At 34.1% G+C, this 23846-nt stretch overlaps 1 protein-coding gene across 4 annotated transcripts in view; it reads right to left on the bottom strand.

The window, feature by feature from the left end:
- Positions 1 to 1397: 1397 nt before the first annotated feature.
- The window catches only part of VPS13C (vacuolar protein sorting 13 homolog C), a 171405-nt gene continuing 148956 nt past the window's right edge, over positions 1398 to 23846 (bottom strand). For 2 of the 4 annotated variants that reach the window (XM_070500542.1, XM_014850978.3), the window contains 11 exons: positions 23363 to 23444; positions 22438 to 22551; positions 21291 to 21366; positions 20733 to 20896; positions 19399 to 19444; positions 17608 to 17731; positions 16985 to 17099; positions 12044 to 12132; positions 5121 to 5244; positions 3683 to 3766; positions 1398 to 3362 (listed from right to left, as the gene is read on the bottom strand). In XM_070500542.1, coding sequence (XP_070356643.1) covers positions 3273 to 3362; positions 3683 to 3766; positions 5121 to 5244; positions 12044 to 12132; positions 16985 to 17099; positions 17608 to 17731; positions 19399 to 19444; positions 20733 to 20896; positions 21291 to 21366; positions 22438 to 22551; positions 23363 to 23444 — 1108 coding nt within the window. In that variant the 3' untranslated portion in view covers positions 1398 to 3272. Of the gene's footprint in view, positions 3363 to 3682; positions 3767 to 5120; positions 5245 to 12043; positions 12133 to 12845; positions 16258 to 16984; positions 17100 to 17607; positions 17732 to 19398; positions 19445 to 20732; positions 20897 to 21290; positions 21367 to 22437; positions 22552 to 23362; positions 23445 to 23846 lie in introns of those variants that run through there. The other 2 variants (XM_070500550.1, XM_014850986.3) reach the window with 1 other exon arrangement.

Below are 23846 nucleotides of genomic sequence, written 5' to 3'. Positions count from 1 at the left end.
ATCTCAGTCAGTTCAGTTCAGATTTTGCTGTCAAATGTCTTTGCTTCAAGCTTACGAAAAAGCTTTTGGTTTTCAGAGTTTTTTGAAATTTGGTAAGGGACTGTGGGTCTGTAATATGTAAAAACAAATTAAAAAAACAGCCTCTCTGAAGCCTCTTTCAGTTCAAAGAGACCCACAATGTTGAGTATTTGAATGGTATAGCCTTATAACTGAAGATACTTTCAAGCATGAATTCAAGAATAAACCTAAATTCTTCCACTATAGGCACAAATTACCAAGAGAAATGTGTTCCCTCTGCTCCAGTGAGTTTCAATTTCTTTTGAGAGCCAACATACACATGGCACAGAACCCACTTCCATCAGTATTAGCAGACATTCTGGCAATGATTCTCAACCAAAAGGGCTTATCCCTTGAGGACAGATGATTCTGATATGAGTAATCTCCTATCCTTTAAAAGAATATTTGGTTTTCTCCTTGATAAAAAGATGGTTGTTTTGGCTCTGGCAGTAATTGAAACACTATATTTTAACTGGCATTGGTATTTGTAGAGCTCTTCAAGAGTTTAAGTCCAGAGCATTAATTTTTAGTCCTAGCTGTATTTTAGAAATACACATGGAGCACTGCTAAAAATACATATATAGGCAGCACCAGATCAATACACTTAGAGGCCCAAAGCAACTAAAAGATGATAGTGTCCTCCCTCATACATAACTCAAAACAAAAACAATACTAAATCATGAAGCACACGTAAGGAAATCCATCCTAAATCAGACATTTCTTATGAAGATTTGGTGTACCCTTCTTCCAATTTTTTTGTTATTTTGTGATTTTGATGTCCTCACAGTCCTCAGTGTATGCCTGTTCTTCCAGTTCTGGGAAAGCCTTCAAACCTGAAGTTTGATCTCCCAGTGAAGGGAAGGAGGAGAGAGACAAAGACAGAGGGATACATTGGACGGAAGCTCCCAGACTAGCATGCAGTCTAAGAAAGGTTCTGCACGGCCACTGAAGAGCCTTCAGGACAAGGTCAGCTGTCAGAGGAGCTCCATGTCTCCCAGGAATGGGCCTGCCCTAGTATCCTTGCCATACACAGTCAGTGACTGATAGAAACCATGGAAGGTTATGGCCTCAACGCAAATGCAGCCATGAGTGTGGCAGCCAGGCCCTTGGTCAAATATGTTCTCTGAATTCTCCCTCTGTGCCACTGATCTCCAATATGGTAAAGGAGTTCAGTATCCCCAGAAAAAAGCTTTCCTTGATTGACATCTTTTAAAACCCTCCATAACTATTAACCTAACTTCTCACTATTATAGGATTGGAAGAGGAAAAGGGAAAGACATAAAAATTAAAGGAAATGTTACTTGAATATTTAACAAAAACCCACAGTTTGCACACTGGTAAAGAATGCACTAAATGTTTTATTTCTCTTAGTAGTTCATATGCAAGTAATTGACTCTCAAAGAATTTTACAAAACACAAAAGACATTATTACACTTTACCAATGAACTATTTCTGTCCCAGGAGATTAAATCCAATTAAAATGTTACAACTATTTGAAAGTTTATTTTGAAGCCAACTGAGATGATGAATGTACAGCTTTCTATAAACTTCTCTTAGTTCAGTGTTTTGTACATGCAATCAGTACAATATAATTTCTTAATTATTTAGGACATAGTCAACAGCTATAATTCATATGAAAAATATAATCAAATATCTCAAATTCCTGATTAAGTCAGTTTTAAAGACACAAAGTATAGCACACTTGCTATGAAATTGTGTTTATAATGCTCCTTTTAATAAACTGCAATTAATCACTGGTATAAAAATTCTGTTTAAAGCAAGAAGTTTTATATATGATGCTTTTCTTCACAGAAAAAGAATGATGTTGAACCGGCCAAGACCAACATACTGTATCAGAGATCAAATATTCAGGGCATTAGTTATATACTATTTCCTCCTTTTGAAGCCTACAGTAAATAACGACTAGGAAAAATTTTTAAAGTTTTAAGGCTGGTCTTATAAAGCATGAATAAAGATAGTAGAAACATTACGACATGTCACACGGAGCAAACCAAGTATCTTCATTTCATCATTAATCAGTGATTTGAAATAATGCCATGTTATAAACCACGAGCATTTAAAGATTTATCTAAGGAAATTAAGCACTTTTGAGTATTTTTTTAAAAAACTTTAATGGGCAGTATATCTCTGATCAGCATAAGCGAGATGCAGAAAGGACAAAAATAATACTGTATGGAACTGATTCTCATAGGCTTGCTCCCTCAAAGACTACACCTACCAACTATCTTCCACAGTATTGCTACTCATGCCTTATTTTACTTACATATAAAGCAACTAGAGATTTTTCATTCTTCCCAGTAAGTACTTAAAAAACATTTCTAGGTGTGCGTTAAGTGTTAACTTATGATGCCCTTAAAAATCTTTCAAGTGGTAAAAAACAATTTCCGGAAATATGAAAATATTTAATTTTTCATATTTTTGAGTCTTAAAAAACTTAAAGTATAATATTTTCATGTATCAGCAAATTATAATTGTGCCATATAAGTTCATCTTGAAAGAGCATATAATTTCCAAAACTTTGTGAACACTACATTACAGAGTACAAATATTTTAAGGTTTGCTTCTCTATGTCCTTATATTATAATGCAAGGAGGAAAAATAATCATCAAGGTAAAACAGGTTTTTATTAGGAGAACAACAATGTTTTCATGAAAAGAAAATAGGAAACCTATCATTTCTCCTTTTAGTGGCTTTTCTTCAGTTAATTACCTGGTTTACCAAAAATGTTATCTCAGCTCAATTATTGAGCAAATTACCCTTAGACAAAATATTCAACATTTGTCCAAAGGTTTGTGCAAAACCTCTCAAAGAACACTAGACATTCTAAGTTTCTTTCTTAATCTTTAGTAAGAACTTTAATTAAAAACAAGCACATTGCCTTTGCTTCACAATTTTAACATTAATGGAAATTTCACTCTGAGTTTAAAGTGATATTTCTCTGAGAGTCTGACCCATTCAGGTGGCAGTGTAGAATTAGATTGCCAACATATACATGGTTACAAAATAAGAGTCAAAACTAAAGGGAAAAAAATAGAAAATCCAATACTAGCTATTCTAGAAAAAAATTCTAAAACTAATAGATTGCTCAAAAAATTCTCTTTATCAAGATAAAGAAGAGTGACTTATTGACAGGACCGAGGGGTTTGGTCTTTCTCCCAGTAGCAGCCCCCTGTGATCTGTGATTAAAATGGTATTTAGGGCATAAGAAGTTTCAGTGATGACTGCTTCACCAATTTTTGCTGGTGTCTCACTGACTGTGCATCCTCGATGGCCTTACATGCTCTCTGTAAAAAAAAAGAGTTATTATGAATGGTAAAGACAAGTACAGGCTCATTTGGTGGAGAAGAAAGATATAAAGCAGGAGTCAGAGCTCCCCACACAGGTCCCCAGCTAAAGACAAGAATAAACAGTCCACACACGTAATGTAAAAGAAGACCCTCTGCCCTGTTAAGCCCAGGGTATATGATTTCATGCTTATATATGCATCCAAAGTTGTAACTGGAAGATCTTTTGGGAGAAATAATGGGTATTGCTAATTATAACAGATTTTTTTAATCTTTGAGCTAAAAAATGGAGACGATGTCCTTTAAAATAAATTGTTTACCTCTGCTGTGGTAGTATCCAGCAGATAAATTTTCCGGAGATAGCCTTGATTGGCACTGTCTTTTTTGTGGAACAGTCCCTGCTCCTGTTTCAAAAGAAACAATAACAGAAAAGAAATAATTCTGGAGAAGAAAAAAATCATAACCTTTAATTGGATGCTTAAATGTCAACTCTATTTTATAACCAGTGGACTAACCAATACACATATTCAGGTATGATAAGAAATCAATCATTTTGGTACAAGGATAGTGGTTCCATATGTGAGTTGTTAGAATTTATGAAATTGGATGAATATACATCAACTGTATAAAATAACAACTTTCTGCAGGCTATGATAAATAGCCTATAGAAACACCACTTGATAACTCATCACATCTGACAAATCAAAAAACCCTTCCCTCATTTCCTTGGCTGATAGACAAAATTCTTATATAATGTAAAATACATTGAGTCAATTCTCACTACTGATGTGAAAGAAAAGTGATAACCAAAGAAACTTTAATATATATGCATAGTGACACAGTCTTTCCTAGTTTGAAAACTACGGTTCATATACTAAGGCACTCTTTACATTTTGACAGTCTACAATGAGGTAAGGCTGAAATGCAAAACAGTATGGTTTCATGGTAGCTGCTTTCATTTGTAAACTTCTATGAAAAGAAAAGTAAACATAAATTAAAGGATAATACTACTTGCATCTCTATTAAATTTTACGATAAACGTTTTCCAGATAGTCTCAGTAATAGAGATAATACTAATATTGCTTAGGAAAAAATACACTACAAAAATTACCATCTTTAGAATGACAATGTGTAGGTTTTTTTAAAGAGGTAAAAATAAATTTATAATATATATAATAAAAATTATACATTTTAAAGTACAGGGAGTCTGAGAACTAAGCAAAAGATGAGGTATAATTTTTGCTAATTATTTGGTATGTAATTAAAGTTCTTCCTTAGAAAATGATGGAGAGGAAATACATGAAAGTATTATTATATACTCAAATTTTACTAGCATTTTATAAATGCCAAATATTATAAAACATGAGTGTTTTAGCTACAATATTTATAATAATCTCCTAAAAGCCTAAAAAAGGGAATCTTTCAGGAAGTATCTAAGATTATAGCAAAATAGGTATCCATATGAAGTAAAAACTCCCCTCTATTTACTAATGCTTCATTCTACCAAAAAGAAAATATCAGCATCCTAATTCTTTCAGTGGACAGACTTGATATTTCACTCAGTGCAATCAAGGACTGTTAGAAAATAAAAAATAGTACACAAATAGATTACATCTTTCTTTATATTTTCAGCATATAACAACAAGAATAATCTTTCAAACATTTTGCCTAGTTAACTGTAAAACAGAGTCAGAAAGCTTTGGTTTCCATTCATTTAGCAAATTCTTGGCTCTAAAGGTGTCATTCATGTTTTCTTACCTTAACCGAAATTTGTAGCAGATTTCCACTGACACTAGGAGGAACTACTAAATCTTCAAATGGACACTGCCAGTCTATGGACATACAGCCTAGGATTTCAACTTCCTTTATACACAACACTCGCCTATTTTGTAAAAGGAAACAAAAACACAAAGGTAGTGATAAAGATGGTTAATTATTCTAATATTTCACTCTGCAGGAAGGCACAGGTAGTTCACGCTCAGTAAACAATGTAACCTGGCACTAAAAAAGAGTATGCTTCACATAAAAAAGGTCTAGATAACTGTCCAATAAAGAGCAAATATGGACAACCAACTAACAAAGCAGACTGAAAAATTCCCCATCTATTCACTTTGTAGAATTCGGAAAAGTGTCATTCTTTTTTTCTGAAACTGACCAAAAATCTCAAATCATCTTTGAAACACATAAGGAACAGGCTCTCCTCTCATGTGGGAAGCAATAAAGACAGAAGCCCCTGAAAAGGTTTTACCTGGAAAATTATTAATTGCTCTTTACTGTCAATCATTTATGCCTTCCAGTCAAGAAACAATGTGCAAGAAATGTCACAAAACTCAAATGTCAGCAAAGATTCACATGAGTAGAACTACTACTCATAAATATCAGGTTTAAACACTTTAACACTAATGTATTATATCAGAGTGAGTATCCCATTTTACTCAATAGCAACAAGAAAAAAATCACGCAATTCTTAAAGGGCATCCACATTGATTTCCCAGGATGTGATTCAGATTAATTACTGATATAACTGTACTTGATTCTAAAGTTTCTATTACAGAAAGCAAAACTAGTAAAGTAGAAGAACTGGTAATTTTACAAATATCTAGGGTGCTGGAGAAACAAAGAAGATAGGGTTTCTCATAGGTTAGAAAGGCAAATAAACATGCAGATAAATACTACAGCACAGTTAGATAAGTGCAATAGCAGAGTGTGCAGGAAATTCTTTTGGAGCACAGGAGAGAGCGACCTATTATGTTGGTAAAGTAGGTGGCATAAGAGCTGATTCTTCAAAGGAAGGAATTCTCTAGATGAGAAAGGGAAGTGATAGGTCAGACAAAGGGAACAGTGCATTGACATACATAGGGGTACAAAGAAGGGAAGACTTATTTGAGGAATGTGAAGGTATGTAGCAGGAATACCAGATATATACAGAAGTAAGAAAACTAGCATAGTGCCACATCTTGAAGGGCTTTTTTTTTTTTGTGCCATTTGAAGAAACTTTTGATTTTAATCTACAGGCAATGGAAATGACATGATAACATTTCTTATTTTAGAGTCACAGCTCTGGTGGCCAAGGGAGGAGAGGTGGGGTAGACAATCAAGGTAGGAAGTTATTGTAATAGTCCAATCAGGAAACAGAGCCTCAACTAAGGCAGTGGCTGTGAGAACAAAGAGCTAGATTCCAGATATTTAGAAGGCAGAGTTGAATGAACTTGGTGACCAATGGAATGTGGGGACTGAAAGAGACTCCTGGCACTATATTTCTCAGCAGAGGTGCTACTGAAATTTGGGGCTTGTTTGGGACTGTCCTGTGCACTGTAGGAAGTTCAGTGACCCTAGCCCCAGCCTACCAAGTGCCAATAGTGCCCTCCAATCACTGTGACAACCTCCAACATCCCTACATATTCCAAGTAATCTCTAAGAAGTGAATTCCACTCCCCACACCTCCTGTCCCAGTAGAGAATCAGATGATAGAGCCAAGAGTTAAAAGTAACTATTACAAATCACTGTGTCAAATGCAATTCACCATTCTGATTTTCTAAAAATTCTGTCTTCTCTTGACCGCTCTAATAATAATGTTCTCCTCCCATCTTAAATTTCCTTCATTCTCTTCCTCTTGCTCTATGTTTACCAGAGGTCAAATCTTGGTCTTCTTCTATTCAACACACTCTCTCAGGGCAGTCTCCAAGATCTCAACCCCAGATCTTTATCCAAACTCCAATTATCTATATCTGTCTCCCTGACTACAGAGGCATCTCTACTTGGATATCTCAAAGCTATGTCAAACTCAGTAGGTTCAAAAACCAAAAAATCATCATCTTTTTCCTCAAATTACTGTAAATGGTAATAGCAACCCCTTGGTACTCAAGTCAAAAACCAGAAAGTCATCTTGTATTCCCTTCTCTCCCACATTCAGTCACCAACCCCTGGTCTCTTAAGGCTATACCCTTATATCTCATTCTCTTAGTTTATCTTCATTATCTTATATCCTCATTCTTTTAGTTTAGGATCTCACCACTTCCTATCAAGATAACTGTCACAGTCTTTGCAGCAGACAGAATTCTAAGATATTCCCCAAGATTCCTCATCCCCTGGTATATAGCCCTGTATAATCCAGGACTATGAATATGAAGGATTTCACCTATATGGTTAGGTTTTATTATAAGGCATATGTGACTTTAAGAAAAAAGTTTATCTGGGTGGGCCTGACCTAATTGCATAGGCCGTTTAAATCTGGGTCAGAGACAGAAAAATCAGAGATTCAGAGTGCTGCTGATAGTTTGAAGAAAGAGAGACACATGGCCAGGAACGCGGGGCAGACTCTAGGAGTTGAGGGCAGCCTCCTGGCTGACAGAGATCAAGAAAAGAGGGATCTTGGTCCTACAACTGCAAGGAATTGAATTCTGCCAACAACATTAAATGAGCTTGGAAGGGAGTCCTTCTAAAGAGCTTCCAGAAAGGAAGCTAAACACCTCGACATCTGCCTTGTGAGACCTGTTCAGAGAACTCAGCCATGCCATATCTGACTCCAGACCCACAGAAACTGTGAGATAATAAGCTGCTAATTTTATGATAATTTGTTGTGCAGCAACAAAAACTAATATAGTCTCTAACTGGTCTCCCTGCCCCCATTCTGATCCTCCTCCAATCCAGCATCCAAACTGCTGCCAGACATCTTCCTAAACTGCAGACCTCATCCCATCACTGCTTGTTTATAAGCCTTCAGTGGGAAAGAGAGACTTGTGTGTGTACTACGCGCATTCACCTCTGGTGAAAAGCTGCAATACTGAACAACAAAATAACAGTCTACACTTTAAAACAGTGACCTTCCATCACTATGATGCCTATGTATGACAGCTCCATACTCTATAAGACGCAGCTCAAGTACCTCCTTACCCAGAAAACCTCCCTAACACCTTTCCAATGACACCTTGGTTCCCACCTTACTAGACCAAGAGTCTTTTACCTCTGTCTTCAGAGTCTCTGAACATCACTTGATCCTAGCACCTATCACACTGTGATGTCACTGATAATTTGTAGGTCTCCCCTTTAGATGGGGAGGGGACAGAAGATGTAACTTTCATCTCTGTGTCCCTGTATCCGTCATACATTGATGGTGCAATGGACTGAATGCTTATGTCTCCCTAAAATCCACATTTTGAATCCTAATCCCCAATATGATGGTATTCGAAGGTGGGGCCTTTGGGAGGTGATTAAGTCACGAGGGTAGAACCCTCATAAATGGGATTAGTGACCTCATAAAAGAGGCCTGAGAGAGCTCCCTCGCCCCTTCTGCCACGTGAAGACACAGCAAGAAGACAGCTATTTATAAACCAGGAAGTGGGCCCTCACCAGAAACACAATCTGATGGCACTTGATCCCAGATTTCCCAGCTCCAGAACTGTGAAAAATACATGTTTGTTTTTAAGCCACCCATCTATGGTATTTTTCTTATAGCAGCCCAAACAGACTAAGACAGATGGTTAAAAAAAAAATCTGTTCTTGGGGCCAGCCTGGTGGTGCAGCAGTTAAGTGTGCACATTCCGCTTTGGTGGCCCAGGGTTCGCAGGTTCGGATCCTGGATGCAGACATGGCACTACTTGGCAAAAGTCATGCTGCGGTAGGCGTCTCACATATAAAGTAGACGAAGATGGGCACGGATGTTAGCTCGGGGCCAGTCTTCCTCAGCAAAAAGAGGAGGATTGGCAGATGTTAGCTCAGGGCTAATCTTCCTCAAGAAAAAAAAAAATCTGTTCAGAGAACAATTTCCTAACAAAGATTACTAAAATAAAATATTATGTAGGAGGAGTTAGCACTAAGTAGTGGAGCTGCAGCCTAATAAATTTAGATCATGAGACCTCGTATTTTGCTTCTAAAAACTGGTAAGAAAAAATATTGAGACCAAATTTTTGATGAATTTCAATGTGGAAAAATTAAAAGTCCTATATATTGGAAAACTCAATAAATAATCACTAAAATGTTAATAATACATTGGGTAAAAAAGGCTAATATCATTAATTTACAAAATGCTCTTTAAGTTCAGTAAGAAAAAGACTAACATGAAAAATGAGCAAAGGATATGAACAAGCAAATTATAGACTACAAACTATAAATGGATGATGAATATATTAAAATATACTCATCAGAAATCAAATAAATGTGAATGAAAGCAGAAATTATTTTCTACCTAGTAAGTGAGCAAAAACAAAAAGTTTCAATGACAATACTTAGCAAAACACAGGAAAAAGGACACTCTCATGTACTGTTAGTGTATGTAAAAAACTGATACTACCTTTCTGATAAAACAATTTGGCAACACATAGAAAGGGCCTCAGAAATCTTCACAACTTTTAAATCAGCAATCTCCCTAATAAGAATTTATCCTAAGGAAATAATTATAGGAAAGAAAGACTTAGCTTCAAAGACATGTTTGTAATAGTACAATATTGGGAAGGAGAAAACTGAATGTCAAATAATAAGGCAAAATTTAAATAAATTATAGTGCATCCATAAATACAATATTATGGAGTCATTAAAAATCAAGTCAAAGAATATTTAATAGTTTGGGAAGATGATCACGATACATCGTTAGGTGAAAAACCTTGGTCAGTTAAATGTACATAATGCATTTTTTATACACAGTTTTTATAAAATACATATACAGTCATGAGCCACAAACTTCATTTAGGTCAACGAGACTACATATATGATGGTGGTCCCATAAAATTAGCACCATTTAGCCTAGGTATGCAGTAGGCTATATCATCTAGGTTTGTCTAAGCACACTTTATGATATTCACACAACAATGAAATTGCCTAATGACACATTTCTCGAACATATTCCCATTATTAGGCGATGCATGACTGTACTGCAAAAATCTGATATACCAACTAATTATCTCTGGATGGTGGGACTGGTGGTAAAGGCTATTTTTAAGGGTTACTATACAATTTGTCATTCAAACTAGGACATTTACAAGAATGAACAGGACAGCTACTAATAATTACGTTGGGATAAAAAGGGCAAACCAGCTCTATCCTATGCAAACCACAATTTATGGTTACTTTAGTTATTTTCATCTTTCTAATTATTATCTATATATTATCTATATCTATATGTATACTATGGCGTTTGAGCCAAATCCAACCCATGGCCTGTTTTAGTAAATAAAATTTTCACTGGAACACAGCCACTCCCATTCATTTACATATTGCTCATGGCTGTTTTCCCACTACAAAGGCAGAGTTGAGTAGCTGGAAAACGCAGCATGGCCCTGGAAGCCTAAATATTTACTGTTCCTTTAAAGACATTTTGTTGACTACTAACCTATATCATCTACAGTGAATAAGCATAACTTTAGCAATAAAAGAGTTAGCTTTTAAAATGCTGATTTTGGAAGACATGCTATTTTTATGCAATCATCAGAGGTCAAACAGATCAGCATAATGATAACCACCTCAGTCAAAGAAATTCCTGTTAGAAATGCTGTCTACTAAACCTACAAGGAGACTAAGTGATTGTACTGGTCAGGAACATTATTTTACTAATTGCCTTCTGAAAAGCTCTGAAAGTGACTAGATTTAAAATTACTATGATTTTTCAATTTACTTAAAGAAAAACCAGACGTATAACGTATACAGTAATAGTCCCACAAAATGCTTAAATCAAACAAGTACTAAAGTATTAAGTATTGCCAAAAAAAACCCCAAAACACTAACTGATTTCCATTGCCTAGTATTGAATTACTTAAAGGTATACAGTTTTTAAATGAATTAACACATTGCCATTACAGCTAAGTACAATAGACAACACAAATAAACATTGGTTTTAGTCTAATCTAATGGATACAATATAAAATTATGGGCATAAAAATAAATGATTACTTGTTAAATCTGTAAAAATTGCTTTTTAGATTGTTTTGTGAATATTTTTACTTCTTAATTAATGGGCAGATCAGATGACTGGTTAACTCTTTGAAAAAGATTGTAGGTTTAAGTCTGAATCGTGTAATTTTAGCTTTCCTTTTTCTCACCCAAATATATTTAAATGCATTAGTAAGGAATCTAATGCAGATTTTACCTATTTTAAGTACTTTTCCTTAATCCTACAAAATATATAACTTAGAAAGTTTTGAAAAACATTCATTTATAACTGTCATTTGGAATAAGTAATGTAGGGTACTCTCAAAAAAATAAACTCAGTAGTTTAGTCCAAGTTCTTTTATTTGGAAAAATTATCTACCACTCCCAAAATACTTAGAAAAAGCTGGAAAAAATACGAAGAAATAATACCATCCTTTAAGAAAGGTACGCTAGTCATCCAAAATAAAACCTAGAAAGCAAAAGTGATTCAGGAATTTATCCTCCATCCTGGGATTTATAATTCACTTATACAGGTATCACCACTGCACTTATGGAGTCTATTCCAGACTCTGTCTCTCAGCAGTTGTGTAACTTGGATAAGCCCCTAAATCATGCTGCATCTCAGTTTCAGCATCTCCAAAATCAGAGGGTCAGGATAGATGATCTCAAAGGACCTGTCTAGATCTGTGTTTTTGTGATTCTACGACAATGGACATTCTGCAGCTGAAGTATAGTTCTCCAAAGCCTCTGCAACCTTGGGATTTATAATTCTTATGATCTATATAACTTGCATTTGAAAAAACGTCACTTAAAGTTAATACCTGTTAGTAACCATAAGGATTGTCTTCTTGTTTCCAGGAATAGCACAGTGGTATCGGTAGATCTCTCCTTCTAACTTTTTGATATGATTCTGAAAAGAAAACAAAACTCAAGGTTTGGGTAGTACATGCCTCCAAATAGTATTTCCAATACTGTATATTAGCTAATTATAATAACAGTGCTAGTTAGGAAAAACATTATTAGAAACAAAAGCACAATTCTACATACTGGCACATGAAACTGAAAAAATCTTCACAGCATGTTCATACATTAACTCCCGCTCTGCCCTAAAGGCAGACATATCAAATGATTACTAAGTGACCTTCTGGTAAAAGGCATTTCATTCTGTGAGAACTCAGAAATTTAAAAGTATCTACCAGAAACAATCACACGTTTTCACTAATGGAATATGAATACATGCTAATACAAAACTGCAACATTAACATTACAGGGGTTCTTAACCTGGGGTCCAGGGAAGGACTTTGGGAGGTCTATGAACCACCTAACATAGAATATAAAATTTAGAAAATGTGGCTTTTCAACTTTTTTCAGAGGACGGTTCATATTATTCATCAGATTTTTTGAAGGGGTCTGTGATCCTTCTCAAAGGTTAAGAACCACTGATTTACACAGAGGTAGATATACACATAATAACATTCCAAGATAACTGACATTTAATGTTTTTGAATATTTGGTCTTATAGATAAAACATACATGAGAAAAACATGTATGTATCAAATTTAAATTCCTGAGAGGAAAAAAATGTAATGACAATATTAATACAAACACGAACAATTTCTAAAATTTAAAATTAATGGCACAATTTATTGCTAAAGGCAATTACAAGCATAAAATAATTCAAGTATAAATAGTAGTACATTAAAATACATTTCTTTCTCAACTATCTCAAAACTATTGTGACTTGAATTAATCAACATACATTAAAAACCCAAAGTTATTTTTTATAATGAATGCTTATGAATATTATTATTGACATTATAATGCACGATTAAAGATGAGTTATATACGACAATACAGAACATAAACATACCTAATAAATAATACATTAACATTTTATAATCAAGAACACAACACCACTATTATGAAAAAGATAATATAATCAATAATCACAAGCAGAGAAAGCACACTTCTTATTATCTCAATGCTTAAATACACATTTTTTAAAGATCCTTGGTTCCCAGTCATTCCTTGACAATTACAAAAAGACATGAATAAGAAAGATGAATCCCCAAAGAACTGGGGTCTCATCTTCAGAATGGGTCTCAGAGAGGTGGAGTTTAATAGTCACTTGCTTCACATCTTGCCTATGTGAATTAGCTAAAATCTTTTAACATTTATACCTTAATTTCTTTAAAGAGAAAACAGGAAATGAATATAATAGCCTAGTACGTTTATTTTCATCTTTGAAATTTAAATATGGTAAAATATTTAGATCTGAGATGCAATGTACAAGACATACTACCCACTTTCCATCTTGTACGCATTTTCATTAGTTATCAGGCTATGGTGGTTTAAACAATTAAAAGCTCTTAAAGTAAAATTCATCATCATAATACACTATAGAAACCTTATTTCTATAGAAATCCACTATACTCTGAGATTTGGATTAAGATATTCAGTCACTGATGGCAGCAGGAAGTGAGATTAGTTAAAATATTCACTCTCCCTTCCCAAAATACAACTTGAAGAATTTACAATATTTAGCAAAAGCATTAAATTTTTTCAAGTAGATTCTAAGAAAATAACACAAGATACAAAAAAGCAACATGTATAATGATATTTATCACAGCATTATTACTGCTAGTAAAATAACAGAAATACCTTTAATGTCAAGAACTGGGAATGGCCAAATACATGATATAAGGTTATCTCAAAGGATGGTAATGCAAGAATTAAGAATAAAGCATTTCTATGAAAATGTAAAAATATAATTAAAATGAAAAAGCAAGGAACACCATTTCAAATACTATGATCATAATTACATGAACCAAGATGAATATTAAATAAAAACTGGCTATATATCATATACATGTGTGTTTATACACATATATATGTGTGTGTAACCTGTAATTATCCTAGGAGAATAAAGGATAAGCAGAAGAGTATATCCTATGAAAATACAGTATTTGATTTAGTAACTTTCAAAGCTTAGTGTTGAAGAATACAGAGCAATACTCAGGAAAAAAAGAAAATGGGGTAAATCAAAAGATTTCCAAATAAATTATTTAGAATACACCAATATTACAATAAGGGCTAGCAGGACATAATTTTAAACGCTAGTTCTCTTTAATATTTACATGTTTTTGTTATACTTGGTCCCTTAAGGACAGAAGTCTTATTTCTTGGGCATGTCCAGCATTATCTGGATAAGCAAAAAACATTTCAGACCCAACTGACTGATTACAGCTAAGATGGGCAAGGGACGAAAAGGCCTAAGTTTCTTAATTATCCATGCCTACCCCTGCCACACACAGAAAAAAATTACCAAGTTCTCTCATTAATGTGCAATCATTCTATTTCTTCCAGTAACTGTGATAACACATTAAAGTTTAAAGGGCTGTCTCATATCTTAACAAAAACGAATAAATCAGATAAGGTACCTATATTTAACCAAAATAAAGTTTCTTGAAGTTTTGTGCTTATGAACATGCAGTTGTAAAAAGGGAAATCACAAGAAAAAGGTTTATAACATAAAAAGCTAAAAAAAAAGTAAACAATAAGGAAAAAATTTTAACAAGTTATACGATTTCCCAAAAGTGAAGTTTCATTAAAATTGCAATATATCCAGGAAAACTAAAAATCATTACTTTTACCTAAGAAGGAAGGGTAATTATTAGTGATGATTTAAGACAGCATCTTGAATTAGGTATTGTGCTTGATTTTCACAGAAACTGTACGTGCGGTGGCATTTTTGCCAACCCTCAATTATCTAGGCACAAGAAAAGTTTGTCAGCTACAGTTTTAGGCTGGTCTTTGGATGTCCTTCTTTCTTCTTTAAAGTGCTTGTTTTAAATATGAAGCATTCAATTTACTTTTTGATAACTATAGTTTAAAAATATATATAATCCAATTGAATAGTTTGTTAACAGTTTCATTCTCTTCAAATGGATAACACATTAAATCTAAGTTTATACTTTGCTTTCAATTTTGGGGAAAAAAAGAAAGTTGCTAGATAGGACGCTGCTAAATCAAATTGAACATCTCTATCATTTATTAAAAAAGAGAAGTCAAAACATAACTTATTTTGAAATTGACTATGGGAATATTAATTTCAAAATAATTTATATTTATTTTTGTTCTCATTAAGATAATGAATCCTCTTTAAGGAATTAAAAGCAAAAAGTTTGGTCTTTAAAAATAAAGATATCTATAAATTAAGTGCCACATAAGTAATGTGCCTAAATACATGTTCAACTTCTATTTATATTAATTAAAGCTACTAATTGTGAAATAAGCATATCAACAAGAAGATTCAATTTTTGAAAAGCATAAATGCTAAAGGCTGAGAAGGTACATAATTATAAAACAACTGTCAATTATCTACCAAGAGTACTAAGAGGTTAAAAAAGGAAAAAAGAAATTAAGGAACATATTCTCAAAATTCATGTGCCAATTCTTATTTGAGGTCTAAGGACAGACCAAGAGCAACTGATACTTCAATTGTTAAAACATATGCCCAAGTTAATTGTTCCAGTCTCATAACTTGAATAAATTTAGGGTGATTTGTGAAACATAGCTACGTAATTCCATCATTAGGACTCAGAAACATAAAGAACACACAATAGATAGGACATAATTGTCCTTTTCTTTTTTCAACTTTTTGTGAAATGCACATGAATACTATAAGAAAAGAGAAAATTTTCAAAGTGATAGCAAAAGTGTGTCCTTCTGAGCTCAATAAAGTCTTTCTCAACTAAATGGAGAAGAGAGTTGATTTCCTGCATCCTTTAATTTTTTATATTGATCGTTTATTCCTGTACAGTATTAACGGGAATACCACCATTTTTATTTGTCATCAAGCCACTATGATAAAAAGTTCAGATAGAGGTGAGAGTTGTAAAGAAAATTTCATTAAAATGACTCTCAATCTAAATAAATCAAAGACAGTCAATTAATACCACAGTTTGTTTTGATTTTTAAGGATGAAATCAAGTAGCAGTTTAGGAAACATTTATTCCTGTATTTCCAGTTCTTGCTGTGTAGGCAGAAAAAGAAAGAAAATAAAGTTAGAAGCATGCAGAAAGATAAAATGTAATCATATACAATAAAAACCAAAGGCCAAGAACAATGAAGAGTCTTTTTATTTTAAAGTCAAAGTAGGAAAATATTAATAAATTTATTTTGAAGGAAAGGTAGTTATGGGAGAACAGCAATTTATATATGTACATATTATTTAAATATAGTAAAGTTAAAGCTAAAATAAAAGCCAAAAAAAACCTTAAAACTTTTTAAAGTTTAAAAAGATTCTAATTGTACATAATCTTTTTCTCTCCTCCAGCTTCTGTTTACCTGAATAAATCTAGATTTACAGAATCGTCCAAATAAATTAATTTGGTTGGGAGAAAAGGAAACAGTAAAATTCCAATAATTAGCTACAAAGCAGGAGACCAAAGTTAACAGTATTAACTAAATGAGCTACCACACAAATAGTAATAAAGCCTATGACTTCTTTTAATATTACCCTTTCTGCACAAAAAAGCTTTGCTCCTGTGCAGAAAAAAATTACCAGTTATTCTCATTTTACATATTACACTAAAATAAAAAACAAATAAATAATCAAGTTCTACTCTACAAACCACGTTCCCTGTGCAATCATTAAAGAAGTCCATGAATCAAGAACTTTAAGAACCACCCATGAGATCCTGTTCCTAGAAATCTCTAAAATGAAATTGCACTTAGATCATGAAAAATAGAATTTATACCTCAAATAAATCACAGCCTTCGGATTCCTGTCTGTCATATGGGCGAATGATGCCGTCTTCATGGATCAGGCGAGGCGGGCGGAGGCTGGAAACTTCCTCAGTTGATTCTGCTGCTCTGTATAAGGGAGCAGAATAAGTATGAGAAAATAGGTGAGAATATTTCAAAATAATACAAATATATGTTGATTAACGACTGTACTACATTCCATATTATATCAATATTTGATAAAAACAGAGTAATTTTAAATAACTTGCCCAAAATAATGTGACAAATATTAAAACCAAGTCTGTCTGACTCCAAGCTCCTCCACCTTTTCTTAAAGAAAAGAAAATGTCAAAATAATAATAGGAGGGACTAGGTCGTCCACTCTTTGTCCCTGGTGGCTAGCACAGTGCCTGGCATATAGCAGGTACCAATAAACATTTGTGGAAAAAAAAGAGAAACGGAGTCCCCAAGTCTCTTCTTGCTCCTTTCTGGGGGCACTCTACTTTGTGAACCTCTCAGAGCTTTTAATTAGACTGTGATATCCTTAAGAGCAGGCAAAGTATTTAACCTATTTATGGATTCCCAGCCACAATCAGCACACAGATACATACTTTGCACATGATATGCTTTTAATTACCTCTGAATTCCTTGGAAGGTGCTGCTGGCCATATCTATGATTCCACCAGTTGGACGAGCCACAGCACCCACAAGTCCTTTTCCAATTCCTTTAAAGAATCCAGCAGCTCCTTCCTTTTTGGCACCTTTATAAAACCAAAGACAATGAATGCATAAAGATATTTTAAAATAAGCAAGTTTAAACTCAACAAAAGCTTGAGCCAAATATTGAACTTTTTTATTCAGGAAGCTTCTAGAATTCAGCTTTCTAAAAAAGTTAAATGTAATCCTAATGTGATAAAACAGCAGTTCTCAAAGTGCATTAATTGCACTAATGCAATTATTTGGCCCCACTCTAGACCTAGTGAATTAGAAACTCTCAGTGTTTCAACAAGTCCTCCAGATACTCCTGAGGCATGCAAGGTTTACAACTACTGATCCAGGAGTTCAGTCAGTACCTGCGACTGAAAGGTCTGAGAACTGACCAGAAAATACTCTTTTCTTATGCTGACCATCGGGAGATTTTTCAGTGTACTTTTTTTTTTTAACATAAAAATTTTATCAAAATATAATTTACATACCATATAATTCACCCATTAAAGTGTACAAATTAAATGGTTTTTAGTACATTCAGAGTTGTGCAACCATCACCACTGTCAATTTTAGAATATTCATATCATCTCGAGAAGAAGCCCCATGCCCATTAGCAATCATTCCCCATTTCCCCCTACTCCATCCCCACACAATCCTATGCAACTTACCTCCTTCCTGTCTGCCCCCCAGACCTAGGCAACAATTAACTACTTTCTATCTCTATGGATTTCCCTATTCTGGACATTTCCTACAAATGGAATCATACAATACGTGCTCTTTTGTGACTGGCTGTTTTCACTTGACATGTTTCCAAAGTTCATTCATCTTGTACTTAGATAAGTACTTGATTTCTTTTTAAAGCTGAGTAATATCCCATTGTATGAATACACCATATTTTGTTTATCCATACACTTGATAGACATGTGGGTTGCTATTACATTCTGGCTATTATGAATAATGTGTCTGAACACTTATGTACAAGTTTTTGAGTGGACTTGGGTTTTCAATTCTTTTGGGTATATAACCAGGACTGGAATTGCTGGGTCATATATATAACCTCCATGCTTATATCTGGTTGTCCTAGCACCATTTGTTGAAAAGCCTACTCTTTCTTTATGGAGTTATCTTGGCACCCTTGTTGAAGATTAACTGACCATAAACGTAAGGGATTATTACTGGAATTTCAATTTTATTCCATGGATCTGTATGTCTAACCGTATGCCAGGATCACACTGTCTTAGTTATTGTAACTTTATAGTAAGGTTTTAAATTGGATAGTGTAAGTCTGCCAACTTTCTTCTTTTTCAAGAACGTTTTGGCTATTTGGGGGTCCCTTGAATTCCCACACAAATTTCACAATCAGTTTGTCAGTTTCTGCAAAGAAGCCAACTGGGATTTTGATAGGGATTGCACTGAATAAACTAATGTGGCTCTTTTAATAAGACAAAAAAAATATGAATCAATTCCTATTGAGGGCCCAAAGGAATCTAGTTTAACTATGGCCCTGCTGAAAATAGCATTCAAAGTCTGAATCACAGTCTACTACTTAACAACTCTACTTTTTGAGGAAAGTACATTCACTGAACAACAATTTAAGACTATGAACATAAAATTAGACAGAAAGTCTCTCAATCAAATACTTAGCAGCAATAACATCTATTATGTTTCCTATGTATCGACTCTTCAGACTTTGTTCAGGAAGGAGACATTCTCAACCTACCTTCTACAGGTTTTGTTATTATTCCAGTCACTCCACCAACAACACCCTGAAAGAGAAATCAATCATGAAGTCAAGCCTGAATGGAAGGTGCTTAATTTTAAACCAGCCGCCAGAGGTCTCTATAGACATACTAGAAATAACTTTTGTTTTTAATGAGGACTTATGTGATGTCAACATGCACACACAAGTGAGCACTACAATTTCTTAGACATTATTTCATATTTTAAATTTTAAATGAAAATACTTATAGAAGTAAAATTTTATAATAGAAAGAAGAGTAAAGCAGGTGAAAAGATTCTTCATCTGGTTCTGGCACCAATCAGCTATGTAACTGAGCAGTTGATTCAATCTCTTTAAGCCTCAATTTCCTTATCAGTAAAATGAGTGAGTTAAACCAAATAATCCCTAAGATCTAATTATAAATTTTAATGAGATTACTTTGCAACTTAATGAGAGTGTAGAAAATTGAAAATGAAAGGACCTTCAAATTGAAAATGAAGGATAGCAAATAACCTGACAAACAAAGCACTTTAGAGGAGAAAACACTTATTACAAATCACTGCCACAAATACAGAAATAATTACAGTTTCCTGAAATTATTTCCAAAATTAAAACAGTAAAATGTTTATACAACATTCTTATTAACTCTCAAGTAATGGCAGTAACTAAAACTACTTGTATATTATATAAATGCATAGAAAGAGAACTGAAGGATACACACTATATTGAAAAGATTAGATACCTCTGGGAGGAGGTGAGGGGTGATCAAAGAGTACTTTATAGACTTCCCTATAATGTTTTCATTACTTATTAAAAGGAGAACTTATAAGTTCTTATAATTACTTATATAGAGAATATTCATATATTGCCTGTATAAACAGTATTCATATATTATTTGTATAATTTTTAAAGTACTGAAAAGTAGTGAAAGGCAGTTCCTGGTTTATAACACTTACTTCCACACCTCCCTTCTGTAGAAAGGGTCATTGATGATGACCTGAAGAACTCCTCCTCCCTCTAGTTACCCTCAGTTACCATGTTTCTCTGCTTTCCTTCCTGCCCCTTCCACAGCAGTGCTAACCTGCCATCATTATAGAGTTTTCACTCCAGCCCAAGTGCCAAACTAAGTTTGTGATTTGGGGGATAGATCTGATGTTGATAATGGGGAAGGAGAGCTAAAAAGGAAACAGAAAAGTCCACAATTTATCACTATTGCTACTCTGACAGACCCTTACTCAAGGTAGGATTCCAAGTTTCAAACAACCAGCTAGAGTACATCTTCTAAAGTGCATATAAAAGCAGAGGATTTCTTGAAGATTCAGCAGGAGACCTACAAGCAGGAGGCCCTTTCCTCCTCTGGCCAGGCTGTCTCCAAAATCTTTAGGCTGTCGACCCATCTCTTCCCTTCTTTTTTGCTGATATTCCTTGTCCATTGTAATTGCTGCCAAACCTTTTCCAACAGAACCAGTGATTCGAGATACCACTCCTGCTGCACCACCTATCAAAAGGCCCAGAGAAATAAGTCACAATGTTTATTTAAAGAGGATTACTACCACAATACACAGCATGCAACTGCTTCAAACTAACAGGTGCGTAAAATTCTGTCTCATATACAAAAATGTAGAAATTTATTTTTCCCATTTCCCATTTATCAAGAACAGAAATAAAACTATCTAAAGTACATTGATTCAACACTTACAATAACAAAAAAAACCCAGCAAGACAGTGTAAAATCATTTTACATTTAAGAACAAGGGAAACACATCTCTTTTTTAAAAGGGATTAGTAGAGAAGTGATACTTCTTTAAAAAAATAATTGGTTTTTCATAAGAAATGCATTTCATAATAACTATAATAAAATATACACATATACACAAATATGTGATACATACCTACTGTGTGTCCAAAGAGACTTCTCACTCCAATCACTAACCCCTCAGCAAATTCTTCAGGGCCTTGAACAGCACCCTAGGCAAAAAAAAAGTATGCTATTTAAATAAGTTTAAGACTTTTAATCTAGACCCAGCTCTCACGGCCTAGTGGTTAAAGTTTGGCGCTCTCACCGCTTTGGCAGCCAGGATTCGGTTCCCAGTCATGGAACCACACCACTCATCTGTCAGTAGCCATGCTGTGGTGGTGGCTCACATAGGAGAACTAGAGGAACCTACAACCAGAATATACACCCATGTAATGGGGCTTTGGGGAGGGAAAAAAAAAGAGGAAGATTGGCAACAGATGGTAGCTCAGGGCAAATCTTCCCAGCAAAAAAAGAGAAATTTCCTTTAAAAAAAAAAACACCTTTAATCTAGAATTTCAGGGTTTCCATGAAGAGAGAGAATCTATAAAGGTTCACAAACACTGTGATGACACAGTTTTCACCCTCTAACCCAAATACTGATGCAACACCTACTATGTTTGAAATACTTTCAACGCACATGATCTCAGAAAACCCTTGAAGATGACAAAAATTGGATTGGAGTAAATCACTGGCTTCAATCACAATGTGACATTGGCCTCCCAATACCAACTGCCATCAGATGCTAAAGCAAGCACTGGCAACAAGACTAAAAGCCCACATAGTTTTGGTTCTCTTGTTCCCACATTTATTCTCTCTGCTTTATCCTTCTAAAACACTCACTACCTTGGGCTCCTGGATCCTTTCAAGGGAGGTGAACAGGTTGGAGGAGAGCTTGAATATGAAACGAAGTCAGCTTTTGATGCCCCATTAGTTCTTTCCACGGTGGTGAAACAGCCTTGAAACAGTCTTAATCCACCTAGCCCTCTTCCTTACAACTACATTAAATCTTGAAAAATGTGGGCACGTTTTATTGCCCAGATACTGGAAATGTCAACTAATTCTAAAATAATCCTTTAATGTCATTTCAAGGAATTTTAAATAAAAACAAAAAATTGACATATTTTTGGTATTTGATCATTATTCAGTTCCCTGATACAATTAAAATACAAATTATTTGTCAATAAAAATATAGAACATCTATTTTTCTATATCTATAGTTAAAATAAATAAAAGATCAATACCTGGAAGGGTTCATAGAATAAAGCTTCAACTCCTTCAGACAGGCCTCTAATTAATCCAAATGGGTTTCCAAGAACATCTAAGCCCAATACAAGGACATACATCTGTTTCAAGAACTAAAGGGAAAAAAAGTAAATGAAATTCTTTACAAGTGTTGTAAGAAACATCATGGTGCAACAAGAAAAGGCTGAGGGGGAAGGTGCTGATTAAATTAGGTTGTTAAAGAAAAGCTATGCAAAACTGGATATATACTTCAGTAATTGTTACTTATTTTTATTATTATGTTATTATCATTATTACTATGAAACTAGATGGGGAATAATTAGTAACCAAAACAAGAAATAAATGAAAATATATCCTTATTTGGACATGTAATAACCATAATGTCTAGACACACGATAGGAGAAAGGACTTTCCAGGAAAGGAAGGAAAAGAAGATGTCACTGTGGAGTTCCACGGTATAGCAATGGTACTCTAGTGCCCTGAAACAACCAGTATGTCTCTGTCCATACAATTCGAACCATGGAGTAACTGAGGCATGAGGAGGAACCTGGCTTAGAATTCCTCTTGAAATTCTATTAGACTATGCCTAGAAACTGTAGTCAGTGAAGAAATAAAGTGTTATGACTCCTAAATCACTATTCTTTCCCAAAGTGGTAAATATATCATTGCAAAGGTAAAAAGGCACTGGAGCAAAGTTTTAAAGGGGTATATATATATATATATATATATATATATATATATATATATATATATATATAGGGGAGAGAGAGAAATTAATAATTCAAGAAAACTACTAGGTAATGAGATGGCAAATTTAGGTAAATTAGGTAAACATTATCATACACTGTACAATCACATACAAATGTATTGTTTTGATTATTTTATGAAGTATATTCTTAATGAACTACTATGATAGGAAATTACCTGTTCAGTGTAGTGTCTAAAAACACTCCACATGAGCTGATCTCTCTTGTAAAACTGATACTTAATTTCATAATAAGCAAGTCTGGGAGGAGAAAGAAAGATTCAAACCACTAATATTATATTTTGAAAGACACAAAATTTCATTAACAAAATAATCATTGCAAATTCTTTGACAATTAGATTTGTACATCTGCCACATATAATTTATGTCTGAGATCTTAATATTTTGGTAACAAAATTATCATAAAAGACGGTGCATTCTCGTACAAGTCTTTCATAAATACATAAAGAGTAAAATGTTTAAAAAACTCAATCATAATCCCACCACACAGCAGACTTTCTTCTCTTCTTGTCATTTCCCACTTTGAATTCTTTCTTTTCTATGCAATTTAAAAATATTTAAAACATTTTGTATTCATTTTTTACACTCAACATTGTGGATAAGCATTTCTCTATGCTAGTCAAAATTCTATGTAACCACTTT

Source organism: Equus asinus, chromosome 2 (genome assembly GCF_041296235.1).
Source record: "Equus asinus isolate D_3611 breed Donkey chromosome 2, EquAss-T2T_v2, whole genome shotgun sequence".
NCBI classification, from domain to species: Eukaryota; Metazoa; Chordata; class Mammalia; order Perissodactyla; family Equidae; genus Equus; species Equus asinus.
The sequence above is the reverse complement of the archived record's forward strand: the minus strand, read 5'-3'. Positions and strand labels throughout refer to the sequence as shown.